Here is a 23,614-nt window from a genome sequence, read left to right on the forward strand (position 1 = left end):
CCTAGGGAACGGCCTCAACATTAAAGCCTGAGGAGTCAAGCTCAGCACTAGGGAGTTTGCCTAGAATGAACTGAGGCCCTTGGCTCAACACCCAATTTCTAACGAATTCAATCACCACACACTAAAAACCCTAGAAAGTTGTGACCCAAAAGGTGGACTTCACCAAAACTGTACTGAGGAACTGAGTCTGAATATCAAGAGAGCTCCTGTAGGTGCCACAGGAAATTTAACAAAACACTACCAGCTTAAGGTGTGTAAAAGGAAAAATCTACCCACCTATCACTGTGTGATAATGTGCGTGGAAAGAGCCACCTCAAGGAAGGACTTGACCATTTCAGAGACTGGGAGACAGGATAGGAGACACACTACACAAGTACACCCATTCTGTCTAGGGAGGTCAAGCAAGAGAGTAGTCAGGGCAGAGACCAGCAAAGACACATCTACCTCAAATGTTACTGATTTATACCAAAGATTAAGCCATCAACCAGAGACAGAAACTGAGGCCAAATAACAAAACCCATCTGTCCACACGCAGCCAAACACAGCCAAGGCCGTCAGAATCAAGATTGCAGTGAATCCTTCTAAAATTGCTTTGTTTTTTGATCAGTTTAAAGCACCAGAACCTTAATCAGTTTCCACCTTTTAAAACCCCAAGGATGAAAAAGCACAAATGATTACTTCATGCATTTTATTGATAGTCTATATTTTAAGTCTGCAGTATGACATCGTACATAGGGAAAAAGCGTCTTCCTAAAAGATAGCTATTAATAATCAAACCAGATTTAATGACTGACCTTTCAAGGTCTCTTTCTGCATTAAACAAGTTAAATTTTAGCAGGTGTAAAGCACTGTACAAAAAATTGGGTACATTCTCAAAATTCAACACAGGGCTTCCCCACCAAGTTTGCTAGATCAGATACCGGAGAAGGGTTTTTCATTCAGGTTTAAATGGTAAGGAAATGAGAAAGCAGACAAAGCAAGCCAAGCAAATTCCCTTCCCTTGGTGTTCCTCTTGCCTTTTCAAAGTGTCTCCCGGAGGTCAGGAAGCCCTGGTATGGCAATCACTTCAGTCTTTTGACAGCATGCACGCATGTGCTTCATGTTCAAAGACTTAAGGGCAGCCCTCTTCAACTCCTTTCTTACGGGCTTTCCAGGATTGCTGCCCAGTTCTGCAGAGGAACCCAAGTAAACATCTATTCCAAAGCAGCTTTTCCATAACCAGGCCAACTGCGTACCTACTCCACTGGACACTTCACAGGGCCCTATACCTTTAAAAGCAGCACCAGGGACACATGGAATTAGCAAGAGGTAAAATCCAACGCTGGACAGTTTAAATATGTAGAAACCAATCTGCTAAAAAGTGTTAGTTAACAGGGCACTGAACAGAGTTAAGGCTGGGCAGCTGGCTTGACTCTAACCTGCAACTGGAAACAATCTTCAGAATGAGAACTGAGAAAAACCTTAAAACAAGGCACAGTGGTATGACAGGGTTCCCCTTCACTGCGCATCTCCAGCTGCTTTCCCCAAATGACTATAAAGCAGCTGTGGGACTTGAGTAAACAAATCCTTGCTGGGCGGGGATGACACATACCATAAACCCAGCAATCAGGAGGATCACTAATTCCAGGCCAGCCTGGGCTACAAAACAAGACCCTCTCAAAACACCCAAAACAGTAAGTCCCATGTATCTCACTGTCATTTTGAGTGGTTGGTAGCCTTTTAAAGATTTGAATCCAGACATCTACATGAACATGAAAAAAAATCATAAACCTGATACTTTAAAATAAAATCCCCGGTAGTTCTATTCTAAGCTGTGGGCTTCTAGATACAAACTGGTGACTTACAGGAGGCCACTCACTTCCTGGAGTGTTGGATAGTATTTTAGAAATGTTCCAGTGAAGGTAAAGGAATCTAGTGCTAAGTACCTGCATTCCTAACATTCAAGAGGCAGAGGCACAAGGACTGCCACAAGTTTGAAGCCAGCCTGGTCCAGAGTTCCAGGCCAGCTGTGCGTACACGGCAAGACCTTACCTCAATAAAGGTACTTCAGAATGCTAAAAATGTAAAAGGTGGACACTGATTGAGCTCACAACTGTTCTTATCAAACTGGGTCTTAAAATCCTCTTTCCTCAGACCTTGCACTTTAACTTCGCAAGTGAAGCATGATACATCAACATACACTTAAAAAGAATTGTTAAAAGAACCATTTACTAGTTAACTCAATTACAACACTGTTACTGAACATTAAACATACTGAACTGTACTAAAGGGGGAAAGGAGACACCCTCACATGTGCCTTCTCCACCTCATTACACGGGTACAGAGAGGAACAATCAGAATAGTCTTAGAAGATCAGCCTAAGTGCCCTGCCAACATGGCTTCCAGGTACTGCATATTTTTGGTAAGACATATGACACAGAAGCCAGTCAGAAAAAACATTAAACAAATCAGCTAAGGCAGATTACAAATTATTTCCTTTCACAAAAGAATTGTCCTCCATCTGTTAAAAAAAAAGTCAACCACAAGATGCCACTGTATTCTAGCAAAGTGTCAGAAATGGCCTTTAACAGTTATTTAGTAACATAGACCTCTTTATCACAAAGGTATCTGGAGACTCAGTCATAGAAGCAGGTGGTTAAATACAAAGTGTGCTAAATGCTAACCTTTCATAATTATAAGACATTGACAAAAGCAGAGAATACTTGGCACAGAAACGAAGTTTTCCCAGGAGAGTAAAAAACAAAACAAAACAAAATATTACTTAAGGTAACAAGAGCAAACCAGTTTCCTAGCTTGGATGGAGTCTTACAATTGTGCCCTAAAGACTGGGCATCTCCTGGTACTAACGTTTTTCCTTTCATTCTGACAATTACTTGTTCCAACACTAGCATGTGAGCCCCCCCATTAACGTGGAGGACATGGCGGTGCAACTAACATGTTATTTCCAGAGAAAATGTTCCAAATTCCCACCATAGCTCTTTTTTTTCTGCAAGGTTACTACAAATAGCCTGCCATCTTTAACTTGTTAAATTTTGTTTTCAGCACTAATAAATCTCAACATTGTAAGCTGCATGGATAAAACAAAACACTGCAAACCTTTACACTAGTAAGCGGATTAAAAAAAATAAAAAAAAAAATCAAGGAAAAAATTCAGGCTTTAGTACTTTCCCCTATGCTTTGAACAATGTAATCCCTCAACATTACTGCATGAAGTTCAAAGTGGGTCTTAACACAGAATCTTTCTGTAATAAAGAAAAAGTGCGAAGATACAAAATGAAATGTAAAGTCTTTTGCAAGAAAATGTTCCCTCAAGAATAGGCATTTGGATACTGGTGAGGAAACCAAGATTCCTGTTCTTCATTGCACACCTGACACCCACACCAACAACCTTATCTTTAACAGCTGCAACTATTAATATAGACTAGCCGTGGACACTAAATTAAAAAAGCAACTCCCACTAAAAGTACTTGTATCCATTCTAGATGACCCAATGTCTATGAGTGCTTCAGGAAATAGTCCATATGCACGTCAAACAAGTGCATTCAACTGAAGGCTAGAAATGTACAGATTGACTTCCAGTGTTTTGTGAATAGCTTCAACATCTACATTCCTAACCAGTATCCTGCTCAAGTTACCTCTAACTTCAATACTTCAGAGATGAGTAATACATCTGGGAGGTCAGGGAGGTGCCTGCTGTCCATCACTGTTTAGAATGTGCTGCAGCTGTTTTTGAGCTAGAGAAAATGAACACCCCTAAAATGGAACATTTTACCAAGAGGAAAATGGATTTGTTGCATTTTTCCTTAATCAGGACTATCCTGCAGATCTGAAAACCATAGAAAGGTGACAAGAAGGCTCACGAATATAAGGAACCCTGACTTTTACATGGACAATTCTTTTAAAAAGATAAAAATGTATTACATAAGCGCCATAAACAGTGAAATATGCTTCTATTAAAAAAAATAAGTGAAGCTTTGTTTGGACATTATTTCCTTGCAAGAGCAGTACATATCCTTTGTAAACAACTACCATATTTACAATTTACTTTCCTTAATACTTAGGACTGAAAGCCAGAAGAAAACATGAAAGAATGTACTTTGAAATAATCTTTACTGCTAAGGCAATATCAGTGAGGATAAGCAGGTAATTCCTAAAGCAGATTTGTGTAAAACATTTTCTAGAGTACTGGGCTAACCTGGGTTAGCTCATTTGGTTAAAGGCCAAGATTGTGTATGCTCAATCCAGGTTTCTTCTGGCCTGTTAGCTTTCCCCAGAGAAACATTTTACATATCTGCTCCACAGCCAAACTAATCTTAACTCCAATCAGGGGGGGGGAAAAAAAAAACCCCGAGGCAAGAGTACTGGGATTATCACCATCTATTCTTTCTACAAAACAACAATAAAGTGCGTGTTCATAGATGTGAGCCAGCCATCTTATCTTCAAATACAGGCAACACAATTAAAATTTGAATTTCAAATAACCCAACAGGACTCACTTTCAATAAAAAATAAAAATCTCTTAATTCACAATAGGTCTTTAGATGTGGCCCATTAGATCTGCTAGATATAGCAGTGAAATAGCAACAAAGTGTGCACTGGTACCTTAGAAGGCCTCAAACAAGCAAATCTGAGACGTTTCCAATAGCACACACATCTGGACCAACTGAAATCCTTACTTTAAAATTGGCTTAAGTCTCTTTCCTCTCTTTTTTTTTTTTTTTTTTTTTTGAGGAGCAGATTGTAAAGACATCAATTTAACTTGTACTAGGTAGCAGTGGTTTGTTTTTCATACACCCAAGAAAGCTCTGCCAAACATACTGATCTTCTGCTTCATCTATACAAGCAGAATAGTGGGTCAAGCTGCTGTGGCTCTCACTGTGTGAATCCAGCTCATGTCTGTATTACTTACTGTCTTCATGAAAATGTCCATTCTTCAGGGCCGTTTTCTTCACCATCATGTATCACTTCCTGCCTAAATCCAAGTTAAACTGCATGCTCTCCGTTGGTCTTCAATGCAGCTGGGTTCTGCATGGTCCTTTCCTTTTCATGTCACAGTAGCTGTTCACAAATACACTAAATAGAGATATGTTCTGCTCTTGACATCTACACACCCACAAAGCAACTTTGTTTGGTGTGGTTGTTTTACTATGCTGGCTCACAAAAAAGCAGTTCTCATTTCTAAGCATGGTACTTTACAATTTTGAATGCATTAGTACAACAGTGCATTGGAAAAGTACTGAGCCTCTACAAAATAGCTTTACATTTTTAAACAAATGAATGTGATTTTTTTTTCACTTACACAAGCATAGGCTTTTTTAATATTTCCACAAGATAAATATCTCAATTAAACTCTAAATTTGCTCTATTGTGTGCCACAGTGAGGGCTTAGGACAGTTAATACACTTAGAAGATCCTAACTGTTTAGTGTTATTTACACTGATATGTCCATCATCACCTACTCTGGAAGGTGAACAATATTCAGAATGTGAATGAATTCCTGTCAATAACTGGGAATGGTATAGTTTTAGTTAACCACTTACAAAACACATAATGGAACTTAGTCTTGAGTGGGAACTTTCTTCATGCCTCTTTTATGGCCTGGGAAACTTTCAAAAAAGGTCAGCGTGATACAGAATATAGAAAGGAGCCACTGCTAAGGCAGCCCTCAGACAACAAAGGAAAAACTGACAAGTGGACATGGGTAAAATTATCAGTAACAGGTTAACAACTCATCTGGTACCGAAATCAAACGTTTATGTCCTAAAATGTTGCTTTTAAAATATTCTTTCCATCCTGAAAGAGAAACTAGAGAAAAGATTTAATTCCCTAAGAAAGCAATGACTCAATTAGGTTGTGACTTTATATTTTTTAAGCACCACTCAAAAAAAGTGGACATAAAGCAGGTGATTTCTGTTTGCCCATCACTATTCCAGCTACACAGCTGAGAGTTCTGTTCTCATTACACAACACTTTCTCTGTTCCCAGAAGATAAGACTGCTCTGCGACAAATGGGACAGGTGGAATTCTCCGACAACCAGCGGTCGATGCAGTGGACGTGGTACTCATGGGAGCAAGGTAGTTTACGAAGTTTGTTGCCTTCTGTATATTCTGTAATGCAAACACTGCATGTTTTCAATGCATCATTTTCACCGAAGCTTCTCATTGCCAAGTTATCGATTTGTTCTTTGGTGAGTCCTCTAGGTTGGTCTTCATCATCTTCATTTAAAAGAAAAAACTGAGCCAGACTAAGGAATGGCAGAGAGGCACCTTCATCAAATGGGACTGGGGCCCTATGTCGACCATCTCTCCTGGGCGGGCCAGATGAGCCGCCTTCACTACTGCCTTCGAACAACTCGGAGCTACTTTCTGAACTTTCACCACTTGAACTGGGGCTAGGACTTGAGCTGGAACTGGTACCAGAGTTGTTACCACCACCAGAGCTTCCTCTTCCATTCCGTGACTCTACTCTCTCCACATTTCGGCTGGAGACTGAGGCACTAGGCTCTGAATCACTGTCACTGTACATAAAGTAGCTCAGCTCACCAAAACCTGTCATTATCTGCCTTAACATGGTTTGAATTGCAACAGATGTAGTTTCACTTAATCCAGTATTTAAGATTCTGCGAATAGGAATCCTGATAGTACTGACATAGGTTCTCACGCCTGCGCGTTCAGAACGTGAAAAGGTGCGTCTAAAACCTCCACGTTCACTTTCATAAGTAACTGTGTTGTTTGGAGCCTGCGATCTTGACCGAGTTCTACTAGCTATACTATCTCTCTGCCGGTATTCCCCTGGGCGAACTCTTCTTACTTGAAGATCAAGAACTATGGTTGGAGGTCTTTGGCCAGATCCTGAGGATTCACTATTGCTACCTGTGTCTGAAGAACTTGTCCCCTGAGAGGGATTTCTTGATCCGGAAGCTGCAAAAAGACCTCTACCTAACAACTCCGGTCCAGATATCTGCTGTCTCAGGGTCACATGGTGCCGGGTTCTAGAACTTCCTTCGGGCTCATTTTCTGAAGGCTGCTCCAAAGTCAGAGGTGAGACACTATGGGGAGCTCTTCGAGGAATTTCATTTGCTGGATGCAGAGGTGACCTACTTCTTTCCGCTCTTGCTCTGGTTCTCCGATGTTCTGGGCTCCGGCTTCTTGCCCTCCTCTGACCTCTGGTGGATGGCACTTCTGTTGCTGCTTCAGTTGAACCACGTTCTGCTCTAGATGCTCTGGCAGATGTTGATTCAGATGAAGAACTTTCCATTTGCCTTTGGCTGCTGTTTTCTATGTTTTCTACACTAAGACGCCTAGTGGATGGTTCATTTTCATTCTCCGGAGTTTGGCTTCCATTATTACGGTTAACATTTATCTCTAAACTGAATCTGAAATCACCGCTGTTTGGATTAGTCCGGCTCACTGCTCTCCAGGACTGGTTTCCTCTCTGACCACTTCTTGTCGTATTTCCAGTCTGTCTGACAGAGTTAAGCCAATCTATTATAGAATCACTGTTGGACACATCATCTGAAGACTCTCCAGCTGTTTAAAACAAAGGGAAAGAGGGAGAGAAAGGAACTACAAAATTAGGACACTCATGTAATGCTCATAAACACTAAAAGAATTTTGCAACTCTGAACAAATTTTACAAATTTACATTGAAAAGAGAAAGCTAAAAGACACTTAAGAGTCAGCAGTTGTCAACCTGTGGGTTATGACCCCTTAGGGAGCTCAAGCAACCCTCTCCCTGGGGCCACCTAAGACTATCTGCAGATCAGATATTTACATTATAATTAAGAACAGTAGCAAATTACAGCTATGAAATAACAATGAAATAATTCTATGGTTGAGGGTCACCACACCATGAAGAACTGTATTAAAGGGTCACAGCATTGGGAAGGTTGAGAGCCACTGCACTAGGAAGATGCTGGGAGACTGTGGGAAGGCATGGTTTTTCCAGGCCACTGTCTAAACAAAATTAAGCTGCATCATCATCATCGTGTGTGTGTGTGTGTGGGGGGGGGGGGAAGTAGTGTTGGGATTTTGGTCCAATTATATTTCTACCAAATTTATCAGTTTTAGCTGTCTTTGATACCATGAAGTTGTTTTAAAATATAATATAGCTAGAGCAAAAATATAAAGAAAGCTAACAGGTTTAAAATTACCTGAATATCTGTCAATTATCAAGATTTTCAATTTCTATAAGACTAAACACTAGAACAGTCTGAACCTAGAGTCATTTAAACTTTCATCAGAGCGCCTTGGTTAGTCAAATCCCCTATTTCCTGCAGAGAGAAGCACCATTCCCCAGCACACCGACTTGCTCTCTGCCTCTTTGATACTAACAGCAAACGCTTATCAGCTGTGCCAAGCAAACATGTCTGCAGTCATTGCTAATACCTCACAGGAAGAACAAACACCCAATTGAAAGGTGCTGGGCCAACAAGGCAGCATTTCCTTTGGCTGATAAAGCCATATTCATAAATAAGGAAGTGAGTAGGAGAACATTTCAATGGATGTGGAAAGCCAAGGGGAGGAAAATCTCAGCTTAGGTAGGCAACTTTTCACTGACTCAATTAACATAAACAATCCAAAGGTGAGGCAGACACAGCGGTGCTGCCACCCTCCCCAAATAGCAAGAACATGCCACTTCTTTTTTTAGGAGTACTTAGCACCAGATTAATTTGTGGCATTTCTGGATAATCTTTGGTTGATATTCACTATTAAAAAGTTCCTATCTTTCCAACCTCTAGCCACCACCCCAAACAAAATGTACCTCGATTTTCATCAGAGTTCTGTGGTGGTGGACCCTCTTTAATTTGTTGTAGTCTTCTGAGCAACTCTTCCTCAGTACTTTCACCTGAAAGTTGAACAATTTTTTGCCAAATTACAAATTAGGAACAGCAGGTCAATTTCTGTCTTTTTTCTCACCGGCATGATTCTTTTTAAAGAAGGGTCCATCCAAGACGACCTCAAAGTCAAGAACCTCCTGCCTCTGTCTTCTTTCTGTGCAGCTGGGATTACAGGCATGTGCTACTGTGTCATGTCTGGCTTTGTGATCTGCACTTTAAATTGTTTTGCCAGAAAGCACACTGAGTAACAACAGCAGGGCCAGAACCGCAATTCAGACATTCTAATTAAAGTTTAGTACTGTTCACTCAAAATGCTCCACCGAAGCCTTGCTAAAAACCTTACATTTGAAAATGAATGAAACCGTCCACAGGTTAGTGCAAATAGTGGAGGAGTTGCAACTAGGATCAAAGGAGACTACATCTCACTGAAAGAATAACTAAGGTCAATGTTCTAGCTGCTGGTTTACTCACAGCTAACTCTGTAGGGTTGCAGGTGGGACACATTCAGAGAGTTAAGATGAGATGACAAAATAAGATGAGTCTGTCCTAGAAACCAAAGGCCCATTGGTTATTTTTTACCTGAATGTGTAGTTAGCTCAACTGTTCAGCTCAATTCTTATTTGATCCATTTCACTAAAGATTTCTGATTAAAAAATCTCTGACAGGACTATTCTAATTATGAAAAAATACAATCAGGCAATATAGTAGTAAATGCCATTTGGCATCTCCTGTGTTAGTAATTTTTCATTACATTATAAAATAAGCTGTTTCTTAAAAACCCAACAACTTACATATATACATTACATGTACCTTACCTGGGGTACCTAGCAAATTGTTGTCTCTCATAAGTCTATAATCTTCTTCACTGAGATTATTTACAAATTGATAGAAAGCTTCTTCACGATCCAATCGATCCATCTGACTTCTGCGCTGAGCAGTAGACTGGTCATTTCCTTTATCGTTAGAATCTGAGTTTTCCATCTTGATGAACAAGTGGAAAATTATCTAAAAAGAAAAAAGACCAAATTGAAAACAGACACCATTATGCATTCCATAACTTTCTTTACTTGGAAACTAGAATGCAGGAAGAGAGGTAAATTTTAAGAAAAACAAATATACATAAAACGTTGGGAAAGCATTAGTACACTAGAAATCTAGGTCAGGGAGTTAGCAAATCATAGTGTTTGTGCCTAATTCAGTAATGTGGCCTCAGACTTAAGAGAGCTGCCTTCTGACTGCGGGGATTCTCTCAGAAATCTACCAAGTTGTTTGGTTTTAAAGAGAGGGTTTTACTTTGTAGCCTATGCTGGACTTGAACTCATGGCAATCAATCCTCGTGCTTCATTTGAGCCACAGGTTTAACCTTGGTTAGATTGTATTATCATTTGTAGAACTTGGGTCAAAGATCATTTTTTTCTTAATGAGGATGACCTCAATTCCTTCAAAATACAAATGGCTTGCAGAATTAGATTTGACTGTAACTTGATAATGTCTCTTAATGAATAAGAGGACAAGGAACACTTACATGCAAAACTTGAAAGAAACACTGCTACCATAGGCTTTCACATACAGTAGAGCTCTACTCCTTTGATGTTTACCAGATCTCTGAGTTCCAACTACACTTCCAAAAGCAAAAAGTGAATTTCCTCATTTTAAACTTCATTGCTGGGGCAATTGTTCGGTGGTTAAGAATACTGGCTCCTACTGGGCAGTGGTGGCACACACCCTTAAATCCCAGCACTCAGAGGCAGAGACAGGCAGATCTCTGGGAGTTTGAGCTCATCCTGGTCTACAGAGCGATTTTAAGATAGGACAGCCAAGCTACACAAAGAAACCCTGTCTCAAACCATGCCTCTAGTCCAAACAAAGAGCATTGGCTGCTCTAGCAGGGGACACAAGTTCTGTAGCCACCCACATGATAGCTCACAACCATCTGTAACTCTAACTCTAGGGGATCTGACACTCTCTTCTTGGCCTCCAAATACTAATCAATCATTTGGTGCACACGCATACATGTAGGCAAAAAACCAACCAAACAAACAAAAAACAAAAACAAAAACAAACAAAAACAAAAAAACCATACAAAACACCCATACATATAAAATAAAAATAAGTAAATCTCAAAATAAAAGCCATACAGCATATAACTGAGCTTCTATCTAGCCTTGAAGGGGAAATAGTAACTCAATAATACCCTAAAAGTTATGCTTGAGAATTGATCTCTAAGAGATGAATATGCACCATTAAAATCAAGCCCGTGGACTACTGAAGCTGGTACATGCAAGTGAAAGGCATTTTCCAAGGTGTAACATGTACAACCCCTGCCCCCAAATCTACAAATGACACAAAAGATGACATGTATAAAAACATTCTCATTTCAAATCACTCACAGTGGACAAACATTTACAAGTGGTCACTGAGGTATATTGACTTTAGACTTGAGAACATTGCTCCCTAAAAAGAACAACCTTCTTCTCACTGGTTAACTCGTATTAGGTGGCAATTTAATAAACTATTATTATTATTACACATTGAAATTAATCAGCAACAACTTCATCAGGCCAATCATAGCAGCACAAGCTTGTAATCCCAGATACTCAGGAGACTGAGGACAAAAAATGTTTTGTACATTTTTTTAAGATAGGGTTTCACAGAGCACAGGCTGACCTCAAGCTCTGGATCCCTGACTCCATGGTCCATGTTACTGTAGAAACAGGTGTGTGCTACCATGCCTGGCTAACCTGGGAAACACAGTCATAGCTCATCCCCCAAACAAGAACCAAAACCAAATAACAGCAACAAAAACAGAAGAAACAAGAAAAAGGGAGGAGTGACCTTTCTGGAATTTTGGCTTCTCTCTTTCACCTAAGGTTCCCATGCTGAAATCCTAACCATCAAACTTAAGGTATTAGAAAGTAAGATTAGTATGTCCTTCTTGGAGAAACCTTTAGAGAACTACCTTAACATTTTCTTCAATGGGAATACAGTGAGAACCAAGACACCAAGCTGCCCAGCTCAATTCTGACTACCCAGCTTCATAAACTCTCTAAGCTTTTGTTGTTTATAAGATACGCAACTTAGGATATTCTATTTATTATAGTAGCCCAAACCAACAATGACAGTACAAAAATTTATTTGTGGTGGAGAGTACTATAATTTATCCCCCCTACATGTACTAATGTACCAGTATCTTCATAAATCAGTCCTAAAGGGAAAAACAAAACCTCCTCTGTATAGTAGCTCACATTTATACATTTATAATCCTCATACTTGGAAGACCAAGGCAAGAGTTCAAAGCCAATTCAAGATTCAAGGACTCTGTCTCTATAAAAAATAAAACCAAAACCCTATTCCAGATTTCACAAAAAACAAAGAGGCCTGTTCATATCAAACGTTGTTCACTCACTTGATGCTAAACAGTGTAGGAATAGTCAGACTTCCCTTCCATTTCCCGGACACTACTGCTCTCTAAAGGATCCTGTTACTGTCTAAGTCAATAAGATGAGCATTCGAAGGAGGCAGGGTTCTCAGCTTCCTAGCTCATTACTAAGTTTCTTTAATTTTTATAGAAATTTCTGACAAGTGTTTTAATAACTTCCCACTATTGAAGGACCAGAATCAGAGCGAACAGTCATAAAAGTACATGGGCCAACAAGTATAAATAAATGTTAAAAAAAAAACACAAGCCGCCATTTTCTTTACAAATATTACAAATTGTTATTGGTAATGGTAGAAGCAGCTGCTTTTTAAAAACATAGAAAAACACAAAGGAAAGAAAACAGAACCCCCCAAAACATAATTTCCTAAAGAAAACCACCACTAACGTTTAATTAACATTCTTAAAGCAGTCAACATTCCAGACACTAAAGTTAGGAGGAAATCTACTTGTGAGAATCAAAAAACAATTCTGAAGATAACTGCCAGTTGAATGGGTTTTCAAAATATAAATCTTCCAAAGAGGGCAAAAGTATCTGATAAGTTCTGATATTTGAAGAACATTCTGAACCTAAGTTAAAACATGCCAAACAGTGGCAGTCTTAATAGCATCAAAGAGATTAAACCTGAAGAAGCAGAAACCTTTAGAAAAATGGAGATTTAAAAAATACTAATTAAACTCAGTGGGTTGGCACTCAAGAGGCAGAGGTGCACAAATCCATGAGTTCAAGGCCAGCCTGGTTTCCATAGGCCAGCCAGGACAGTACAGACATGTTCTCAGTAGACAATGAAGATAGGCTAAAATACAAATGAAAACACATTGTATCAAATGTAGTAAGGCTAAACTACAACAAAAACAAAGAGAAAGGCAAGGCATGGTGGTGCACGTCTTTAATCCTGGCACTCAGGAGGCAGAGACAGAGGCAGATGAATCTAAGCGAATTCAAGGCCAGTCTTACACAGTAAGTTCCAGTCTAGCAGGGAACTGTGTGAGACAGTGTTTTTTTAAAGGAGAGGGGAAGAAGGAAGAAACAGAAAGACACCTTAAATAGAAAGGTATAAAGCAAAGGAGAAAACAAACCAGTGTCAAACTAGAGCCAAGAACTGACAAAAACAGGAAAGCCAGGAATTCTTCCTTTTAATCCAATATAACAAAACTGTTCTCAAATGGAGATGTAATCAGCACCTTAAAGAAAGCAAACTACCTGAACCTGTAGTCATATTGTGTGGAAATTAAACAAAAATAGAGTGAATTCAAAAGACCCTCTGAACTAAAATATCAGTAATTACAGGTTTGTCTCCCCCTGATCTGAGAATATGGTAATATTGAGCTGTATGTTCCAATGACACAAAATTCTACCATCTTCTTGATAAGGCCACAAAACAGAACAAAAGACCACCTCCAAATTCCTTTTACTTTCACAATGACGTGCTGTTCTATATTCCCCCTAACCTCACAGATACATACATATCTGAGAAAACTCTCCATATATTTCTGCAACACATTTCTTATTCTAAAACTGCAAGCAAACTAGCAACGCCTTGCTAAATAGAAGTGTTTGCTAAGGCAGTGGCTCCCATCAGAAAAGTTTGTTGCTTGTAGTTATTTTGGGAACAAGGTGAATAAAATCTGATTTAATTCATTCCCCACTTCTATTCTAACTCTCCATCCTTTCTGCTTTAATTGCTTTAGCATTGGCTAAGACTGGAGTAAGTTAAGAAAGGGACATCTACCCTGTGGAGAAAGTCATGATGTAAGTTGCACCTCAGGTCCCAGAACCTGAGGTACCCGCTTAAACATTTTAAAAGAAAAGAAAATTCTGAATGCAAGGAGTGGTCTCAATACCAGGTAGAGGAGTCCTGTACTGGCTGTTGCATGCGGACAGGAAGAAAGGTAATAAAGCTAAGTTCCACTTGACAGATGTTATGTTCCTATGGTTTGGTAGGTGGAAACCAAAACATTTTAAAGGTAAAGGTGTGTTGAAGATGTTAGGGAACCATGAGCCAAATAACTCAAAAACCAGAGTTTTCACTACTGTAGTATAAAATAATCAGCAAAAATGTTGATAGCCATTAAGACATGTATGATGAAAGGAATTATGATACATTTCCAGTTAAACTAGTAACAGTAACAGAGCATTTTGCTCAGTGGCAGAGTACTTCTCTAGCATGAGGGAAGCCCTCATGTCCTGTGAGAGAACAAGGCCTACACACCCTTGGAGTCCTTCCACAGAACCAGAGGCTTTAATCACCTCATTCTCAAGGTTTAATAGTCCCAACACACATCATACACTTGTATATATGACTAGCTTCAGACATTCTAAAACAATTCTTTCCTCAAAAGATTACCAATAAAAGTCAACCGTAAGCCAGGCGGTGATGGCATACGACTTTAATCCCAGCACATGGGAGGCAGAGGCAGGCGGATTTCTGAGTTGAGGCCAGCCTGGTCTACAAAGTGAGTTCCAGGACAGCCAGGGCTACACAGAGAAACCCTGTCTCGAAAACACACACACACACACACAAGTTGCCTGTAAAAAAAAAAATCCAATTCCTCTTAAAGCACTTAGCTCTGTTGCCTGCCCCTGATTATAAAATGATATAAAAACATCTTCAAAACAATTGTACACTTAGTCCTGACAAGAGTCCCTTAAAGTAGGGAACCTGCCTCGAGTTCACAATTTCACAAGTGAGAACAAAGCAGGAAGGAGTGATTGTGCGAAAGCCCCATCGACAGTGACTGGTCAGCAATTAAACTCAGGTCTACTGATTCCAAAGGCAATCCATCAACCTTTTACTAACCCTGCACACCCCAGATTGTATACTTTAAAAACCAACAGGCATAACTACTGAATCTCACTGAAAATGAGCTTCTTTTATACCAGTCCTTGTATAAAAGCTTTCAATCATGGAAAAAAAACCCTTTTTTGTAGTGCCGAGGATTGAACTAGGGCCTTAAACATGTAAGACAAGCACTCTACCACACTGAGCTACATCCTTAGGACTCTGAAACACTTTGACTATCAACCTCCTGCTTTGGCCTCCCAGGTAAGAGGGATTACAGGCCCATGTCATCAAGCCCAGTAACAAAACAGCTTTCAACTGTTGCTTACTCTTCTACTGAATTATAACCCCAGCCCACAAAACATTGTGTCCTGGCATAAACAGCTGGATTTTCTCTTTTCTGCTCTGCTTTTTGAGGGACATGGTGTCACTATAGCATAGCCCCATGTTACCATGCCAGCTCTAATTTTCTGACAGTGCTGGAAATGGCTTGTGCATATCAGCCAAACACTGTTATCACTGAGCAATACAGCTCAGCTTGCATCTTACTTCTTAGGCTTTATTATTTTTTGTTAATAAAGCGTAAGTTCAATAATATTAATACCAGCCGGGCAGTGGTGGCGCACGCCTATAATCCCAGCACTCTGGGAGGCAGAGGCAGGCGGATTTCTGAGTTCGAGGCCAGCCTGGTCTACAGAGTGAGTTCCAGGAAAGCCAGGGCTATACAGAGAAACCCTGTCTCGAAAAAACCAAATCCCAAAACCCAAAAACTAATACCAAAAAGAAAAACCACCTGTTTATTTAGTGATAGACAGGTATGGTGATGGACACCTTAATCCCAGCACTCAAGACAGGCAGATCTGTTTGAACACAGCCAAGGAATACAGTAAATGCTCATTCAAGGCCTGTCTGCTACAGTTAGTTCCAGGGTAGCTTAGGCAATTTTATGAGACATGAATAAAGAGTCAAAGAGAGAATTCAGTAGTAAGTAGAACACTTGCCTGGTATGTGTAAGGCTTTAGTTTCAATACTCAGGTTTGTAACAATATACAAAGTCACATCTAATGATCTACTAGATTTGAAGTCGGGACAAAAAGTACTATCATGTACATAGATACTAAGAATTTTTCTTAGTCAGGTGGTGGTGTTACATGCCTTCAATCTCAGCACTTAGGAGGCAGAAGGATCTGAGTTCAAGGCCAGCTTGGTATACATAGTGAGTTCCAGGACGGTGGGGGCTACCCAGAGAAACCTTGCCTCAAAAAAAAAATTAAAGAATCTTTCTTTATATAATGTTTAAATTTCATTAAATATATAATATATACAAGTGGATGGAGGGTTAGCTGTGCTTTTCTGCCATCTCTCACTGTTAAAAACACAAAACAGGGCATAGTGAAATATACCTTTAATTCCAGCATTCAGGAGGCAGAATTCAAGTTCCACACTAGACAGTGCTACACTGTCAAAAACAAAAAGCAAAGCTAAAACAAGGGCAGAGGGGACAGCGATGGCTCCTTAGAGTACTTGCTACTCTTACAGAAGGCCTGAGTTGATTCCCAGCAGCACATGGTGGCTCACTCAGTAACTTTCCTTCCTGGGGATCCGACATCCTGCCTTGGCCTACATGGGCAACAGACACACATTCGATGCATATATGCACATATAGGTATAATACTTATACAAATACATCGAATTGAAAAAACAGGACAAAGTTGTTTTACTGTGTTTATTTATTCTGCTCACCATCCACATAATTTGTTGATAAATTTCCAGCAGTACACGAGCAGAACATACAGTGCATTCAACACTCCGGAGACACCATGCTAAGGATTACCTATTACCCCAATAGTAATGTACACTTAGCTTTGCTTATAATTTCCTATCTTTACCTCTTGTAAAAGGTGGTTGAAAAATCCAAAACGGATTCAGGAATGCCCCTCATGTCTAAGCTCTTGACAGGAAGAATACTGACTTGCAGTCCACAATTCCGACTGCAAGTCTCTAAAACAATTGAATTGAAAGAGTTATTAATAACTGCATAGTAAAATAAAGGACAAAATTGTACTATGCTACCAATTTATAGGATCAGGTTAATGGGAAGCCACTATGATGATACTCCTTCTCACTGAAGTCATTCAGATGGTGAATTTAATCTCCAGTCACCCATTCCATGTTTCTTTATTATTGTTCTACTTCATTAGATCAGAATTTGTTCTCTATAAACTCAATTTTGAATTGCTTCTTTTATTATTCCAAAATTAAAAGATATCCTATGTTTCTATGTTTATCTTAAAAAGTAACTGATACAAACTCAAGCTGGGCCTGGGAAACACTCCTGTAATTCTAGCAGTTGGAGGCCCGAGGTAGGAAGATCATGAGTTCAAGGATGGCCTGGGCTACACAACAAATCTTATCAAAAAACAAAGCAAAACAAAACAAAATTATTTTTCCAAATTAACAAGAGGATGAGACAGGAGGATTTCCATGAGGTTGCTATATATAATTAGCTCCAGGACAGCTTAGACTATACAGAGAGACCTTGCCTTAAAAACAAAACAAAAAAACCACACCAAAATAAGGTATTGGCATATCACTTATACCAACAGATTTTTTTTTTTTTTTGGTTTTTCGAGACTGGGTTTCTCTGTGTAGCCCTGGCTGTCTTGGAACTCACTCTGTAGACCAGGCTGGCCTTGAACTCTGAAACCTACCTGCCTCTGCCTCCCAAGTGCTGGGATTAAAGGTGTGCACCACCACTGCCCAGTGAAAACAAGTCTTTAAGATCAAACATAACTCTATCCTTCCTGAGGTACTGTTGCTACACAGAAATCATGAATGTGGGCCTTTAACCCTGACACTAAGAACCTTTTATACCTGCACCTAAGTTATCATCAAACAAGTATATCTACCTAATCAGAAAGAATCATTCCCATCAGACTCCCTTAGACTGTCACAGGTCAAAATAACAGTATAATCTGTACATGTGCGGTTATTACCATTAGCCTATGTTATACACATGAAGACAGGCAGACAGACAACTGTGCTGCTGTCTACTACAGATATTTGTTCCAAATTTCAAGTTTAAGCATTATAATATGAGAAGATCTAGAGTAAAATTGACAATTACAAATTTCAAGTAGAAAACCCTATGTTAAAAAAAACATACATACCCATGAACAAGATAATCATCTTTGAAAAACACCTCAGTTAACTTAAGGGGGAAAGATGAACTGCTTTATACACTATCTAGGAAATATCCCTATTCAAAGGTGAAATAAATAATGAAGGAAAAAACAACACAGCTATTACTATCTGAGCACTGGTTATCAAAACTTCAAAGTAATGTATAAACTGGGCCACAAGGGTTTAGAAATCTCCATGTTAAATAAAGTATACCTACAAAACAAAATGTCCTCCTCCTAGACAGTAACTGAAAAATTCAGAACCTTGTTGGTCCGGTTTTGACTTTGTTATGTTACCCACTATGTTAAATTAAAGGAAACAGGATGCTAGTCAAAGAGATATTCTATTTCCCAGTCCTCTAGGATTATGGAAAAGGTATATGTAATGCAATTCCATAAATGCAAATGCTCCACTTGACCTACTCTTCCTGAAAGCCTTACTTACAATGTTAATCAACTGAAAAATATCAGTCTAACATTTCTAAAGATTTCATTAATAAGCGATTTCTTTAAAAGACTCCTGATTTTTTGAAACAAGATCTCACTATCTCGTCTGGAATTCACTATTTAGATCTGGTGGACTCAAAGTGCGGGTGCTCCTCCAACTGACAGCATTCCAGATGTGGGCCGCCATGCCACTGACTTTTTTTAAGTAAATTTCTCAACTTATACCAAGAATATTAATAGATGAAACAGGAACTCGATAGCAAACCACCCAAATAATGTACATTTGCTAAATAACTCCCCCTTCTTACCTGTTCCGCAGAGGCAAATTACTTTCGAATTAATAATGGTTTGGATACAAGATAGCTTACAGACTACCACTCTTAATTTCCACTAGCTTTCTGGTAACTGGAGAACCAACAGGTATAGAGGTAAGTTTGGTGACTTCAGTGTTAGGACAGACCTGAGATAAAATGAGTGCTCCACAATTTAACAAATCACTCAATCTTTTCAAGAGTAGTCTCAGTTTCCTCTTTAAAACAGTTGATATCCCTGTGAAGGTCTGACTGTGAAGATTATGAAGTAATACATGCCAAACACAGCCTGGCACATACTCCTTCAGGAGAAGTGATAAATGTAGCCTAGTTAACGATCCAGACCAGTTGGCTTAGACAATCCAAGTTAGCACTGGCTTTCCAGGAATACTTAAGTGTCCTGGTTAGCAGAAGTAATTTATACGGTGACCTTACAATGTTGATAACAATGAAAAAATTAATTCCAATTAGAGTAATACATACCAATATGACTTCATGAATCTTGAAGAGAAGAAAATTATGGCACATAAAGTAACATATATTCTATTGATATTTCATTTATTCATTGAACATTTAAAAACAGTTTCTTATACCCAGGTCTCTCTAATATCTTAAAGGCAGCATACTTTTTCCTTCTTTCTGTGCACACCTCTAATCCCAGCACTCCGGAGGCAGAGGCAAGTGGATCTCTGAGTTCCAGGACAGCCTGATTGACAGAATTAGTTCTAGGACAGCCAGTATTACATATAGAGACCATGTCTTGAAAAAGAGTAAGACAGACACTCAGACGGCCAGACAGACAAAATAGACAGATGCCTCAGATGCACTCATGACTTTTAGGTACTGAAAAGGTGCGCTTTGAATTCACAGTAAAGGACTCTCCTTCATTATGAAGGAGAGTCAACACTAATGAACCCATTCAACCACACGACTGTAGAACAGAATGTCTATTTGTAAAGTGACATGTATGCAATAAATCACAGGAGACAACACAAAAATAATTACCTGTCTTTTAGGACATAGTATTGAAATCCAATAAGCTGGATTTTAGTTTTCTTCACTCCACTCTAGAAAATAAAAGCATTCATTATTCTTCCTGTTACAAAAATCCATCTTTTCTTTGAAATAAAACAAATTCTTAAAAATACAGTTTGGTTATATATATCATAATCCAACCTAATTAAATTTCAGTTATTAGGATATTTGGACAACCAAGGTCAGAGGGAACCAGAAATTAGATAAAAGAGTTCCTTTAAAGGCCAAGATGTAACCTACCTTTTAATATTGGCTTGTTTAAAATAGGCTTTTCCTTATCAGACTAGTAATTATTTTCAAGTTCTAAGAGCCACTTTCAAAGACTTATTTGGTATACTACAGTAGCCCAAGGCAGAAATTAAAGTAATAAAAATCAACAGGACATCTTAAGCTAAAAAATGTTTTTGACCTTTTCAGCAAGATTGTCTGTCCTAAAATAGTTATCTTAACGGGTGCTTGGGTTAGTCTTTTTAGATACTTAACCTGTATTCCAGAAACTGATTTGAGGAAAAGGTGGACCTGTAATTGTGCCTGGTTCCTAATTATAAAGAATGAAAGAAATGATTAGGACTTACACTCACTATTCTTTCTGTCTTCAATCATCCAAACACACTGTGGCTAATTACGATTCAAGAAATGTAAGCAACTTATTTCTAGCAAAAAAGGAAAATATTGTAGGGCCTGTCAGGAGTACATGAGAATCTGATAAAAATCCTTTTCCCCTCCAAAAAGTGGGGAAAAAATGAGCTAAATAACTAGTTTGCTAGGCCTCGGACTGCCAGACTAACCTGTGGAATAAGTATGGTGAAACTGTCCAGGGAAAGAACGTGGCTGTCTCCTCCATCTTGAAATTAATCAGCAGAAGGGGGAAAGGGACTGAGTATTCAGGAAGCAGAAGCCCAACCGGTTAATACTAGTTACTAAACTATGGCGTACGTGGCAGGTACCGCCCGCCCGCAGAAGCAGAGACCCTTAGGGGTTTTTTCTGAGTGGGGGAGGGGTAGGACTGCTGGCAGATCACACGGAAATTAACTTGAAAATAGTCTGGCTCAATTCCCACACTTACCAGGGAAAACAACCCGCAACGTCTTTTCCCTCCGTTTTTTTAATTTAATTTTTTTTCTTGTGAGGAGGAGGAAACCCCTTCTAGTAATATCTGGCCAAGGATACACTTAAGGCTAAAGGAGCAGAGAAGCAAACCACATTTGTCTCCGATCCTCCGGAAAGACTGTCATCGTGGCCCCAGCCCCAGAGGATAACAAACTCGTAATGCCATACAGAAGGGTTCAAAATGGGCCTCTGAGAATCCCGTGAAAATCTGAAGGCTCAAGAGTTCCCAACATATGACTTACGAGCACCTCCACCCCACTCCCCCAAACCCCAGCCCGATACGCAACGCGGGGCGACGACGATGGTGGTGGTGGTGGTGGTGGTGGTGGTGGGGGTCTGAGTAAGGAGAAGCACTGGAGCCATTCTCACGCCGGAGGCCCAGAGTCCAGGATCGCCTCCCCGGCATTCTTAGCTTGGGAGGGCCGGGCCCCGACTCCAGGGCCTCGGAGAGGAAGTCCTACCCGCCTCCTTCCCCTTCTTCCATGAGCCGGCCGACACACGCCACCCAACTAAAATGGCAGCGGCGACTACGCCACGGAGCCCCCCACGGTCGCGAGCCCGGGTCCGGAGGCCGTAATGGATGTCTCGGCCGCGGCTGGCTACTCGGGCCATTTTGAGAGCCACGGCGCCCCTGCCTACCCGACAGCCCAGTTCTCAGGGTGCCCGTTCCTTCACTTACTCGGTGTTTCGGCCAGGAGTGGACTCGCTGGGCTCCGCCGCCGCTACCGGGGCTCCGCCGCACCGCCGCCGCCGCTGCGCTCTAGCCTGCTTCTAAACCCGGGCAAGAGACCCGCCTCTAGTACAGCGCCAGCTCAGAGACGTAGCTCAAGCAGCCATTATCTTCCCCATTGTTACCTAGCACTGACAGGAAACGACTGCCCACAACAGGAAGTGATGCCACGGTCCCAGCTTCACAGCCCCACTCCCAGACTGCTAGCCAGCCAATCCCAATTGATTCCTTGAAAAGGCCTAGTGGGCAGAGGAGGGGCCCAGTAGACTACCCGCCCAGGCGGGCCGCGGGTCGGGAAAAAAATGCTGCTGGGACGCCCACCATGTGACAGGCCCCACCCTCCTTCGCCATTTTGAATTGTAGCGAGAAATTCGCGTTCTGAGAATTGTGGGAACCTTCGCTTTCCCATTTTGAAAACTGAAGGACGTCACAGTCGGGCCGCCTGAAGCTCTTTTCAGAGACCCAGAATGTAGTAGCCGTGTAACTGGCATTGATCCACACAGTCCAGACTAGTGTAGACTGCAGCCAACATTTTATTCAACATGTATTTATCGAATGCCAACTGTACATCAAGCACAGCTGTAGATGTTGAGGAAGTCGAACCATAAATTAAGTTGAACTAGTGTAGGAATTCTCAGTCCTTATGGGATTTGGTAATCTAGGGTGAACACATTATAAAACAATTTGTTGCTAAATACTGGAGATTAAAAGTGAGGAAGGGGCTGGCGGAGTACGCCTTTGGGACAAATGTGAATTTGCAATGTTAAAAAGTGGTGGGGAAGGACTCCTCCAGGTTCAACCTAGAGTACTTTCAAAGGGAGTGGTGATTTGTAAATGGTTGGGGAAAAGTGATAGCATGGGGGGGGGGGGGGAATTCGAAAAGGGCGCTTAAGGAAGCATCTCTTAGATGCTAAAGCCTAAAGAAAGAAATGGAGGGAATGCATGCGCCATACAGCTTTCAGCTCCCATTGTTCAGTTAAAGGGGAAAAGAACCCTAACCCACGTTTGAAGGATGTCTGTGTTCCCACCCCTATTTTTCTGTTTTCTGATAAAAAGAACAGGTACACTAGCGTTTTTACTGTTGTTCCAACGAACCTAACTTATTCCTAGGTCACTTACTTAAAGGAAGCTGGAAGCTGGGCGGTGGTGTGTATGCCTTGAATCCCAGCACTTATTAGGAGGCAGAGGCAGGCAGATCTCTGTGAGATAGAGGCCAACCTCGTCTACATACTGAGTTCCAGGACAGCCAGGGCCTACACAGAATAAACCCTGTCTCATAAAACCAAAAGAGAAAAGAAACAAAAAATTGACAAAAACACACATAAACTACACTAGAATAATTTTTTTGATATTTTTACATTAATCGTCTAGGCCTCACCTCACCTCCCAGAGAAACTTGCGGCCACTCTATTTAACCTTCTCTAGTGCCCCTACCTACTTAATTTTCTGTAAAGTACTTAAACTATTTGTTTATCTCACCGTTTAAGAACGCGGTAAAGGGCTGGAGAGATGACTCAGCATTTTAAGAACCCAGACCCGCTCTTCCAGAGGCCCAAAGGCATTGAGTTCCCAGCAACCACGTGGTGGCTCACAACGGTCTGTAACCTGATCCGATACTCAGCTGCTGTGTCTGTAGACAGTGGCAGTGTAACCACATATAAAAAGTAAATAAATCTTTCAATAAAGAGAACACTATAAAAACCCAAGAACTGGTGAGGCTGAGACAGGAAGATTGTTGAG

At 40.4% G+C, this 23,614-nt stretch overlaps 1 protein-coding gene across 2 annotated transcripts; it reads right to left on the reverse strand.

Annotated features, from left to right (window-relative positions):
• Positions 1-674: 674 nt before the first annotated feature.
• On the reverse strand, positions 675-22,030 carry Rlim (ring finger protein, LIM domain interacting). Of its 2 annotated transcripts, XM_052170531.1 has the most exons (6): positions 21,824-22,030; positions 20,005-20,066; positions 16,949-17,060; positions 9,656-9,845; positions 8,765-8,848; positions 675-7,530 (listed from the first exon to the last, which is right to left on the reverse strand). In XM_052170531.1, the coding sequence occupies exons 4-6, from the start codon at positions 9,819-9,821 to the stop codon at positions 5,960-5,962; spliced, it is 1,821 nt and encodes a 606-aa protein (XP_052026491.1). In that variant the 5' UTR covers positions 9,822-9,845; positions 16,949-17,060; positions 20,005-20,066; positions 21,824-22,030; the 3' UTR covers positions 675-5,959. The 2 variants fall into 2 exon arrangements, with proteins under 2 accessions (XP_052026491.1, XP_052026490.1); XM_052170530.1 differs by lacking the exon at positions 16,949-17,060.
• Between the last annotated feature and the right edge of the window lie 1,584 nt (positions 22,031-23,614).

The sequence above is a fragment of the Apodemus sylvaticus genome, chromosome X (assembly GCF_947179515.1).
Source record: "Apodemus sylvaticus chromosome X, mApoSyl1.1, whole genome shotgun sequence".
Lineage (NCBI taxonomy): Eukaryota > Metazoa > Chordata > Mammalia > Rodentia > Muridae > Apodemus > Apodemus sylvaticus.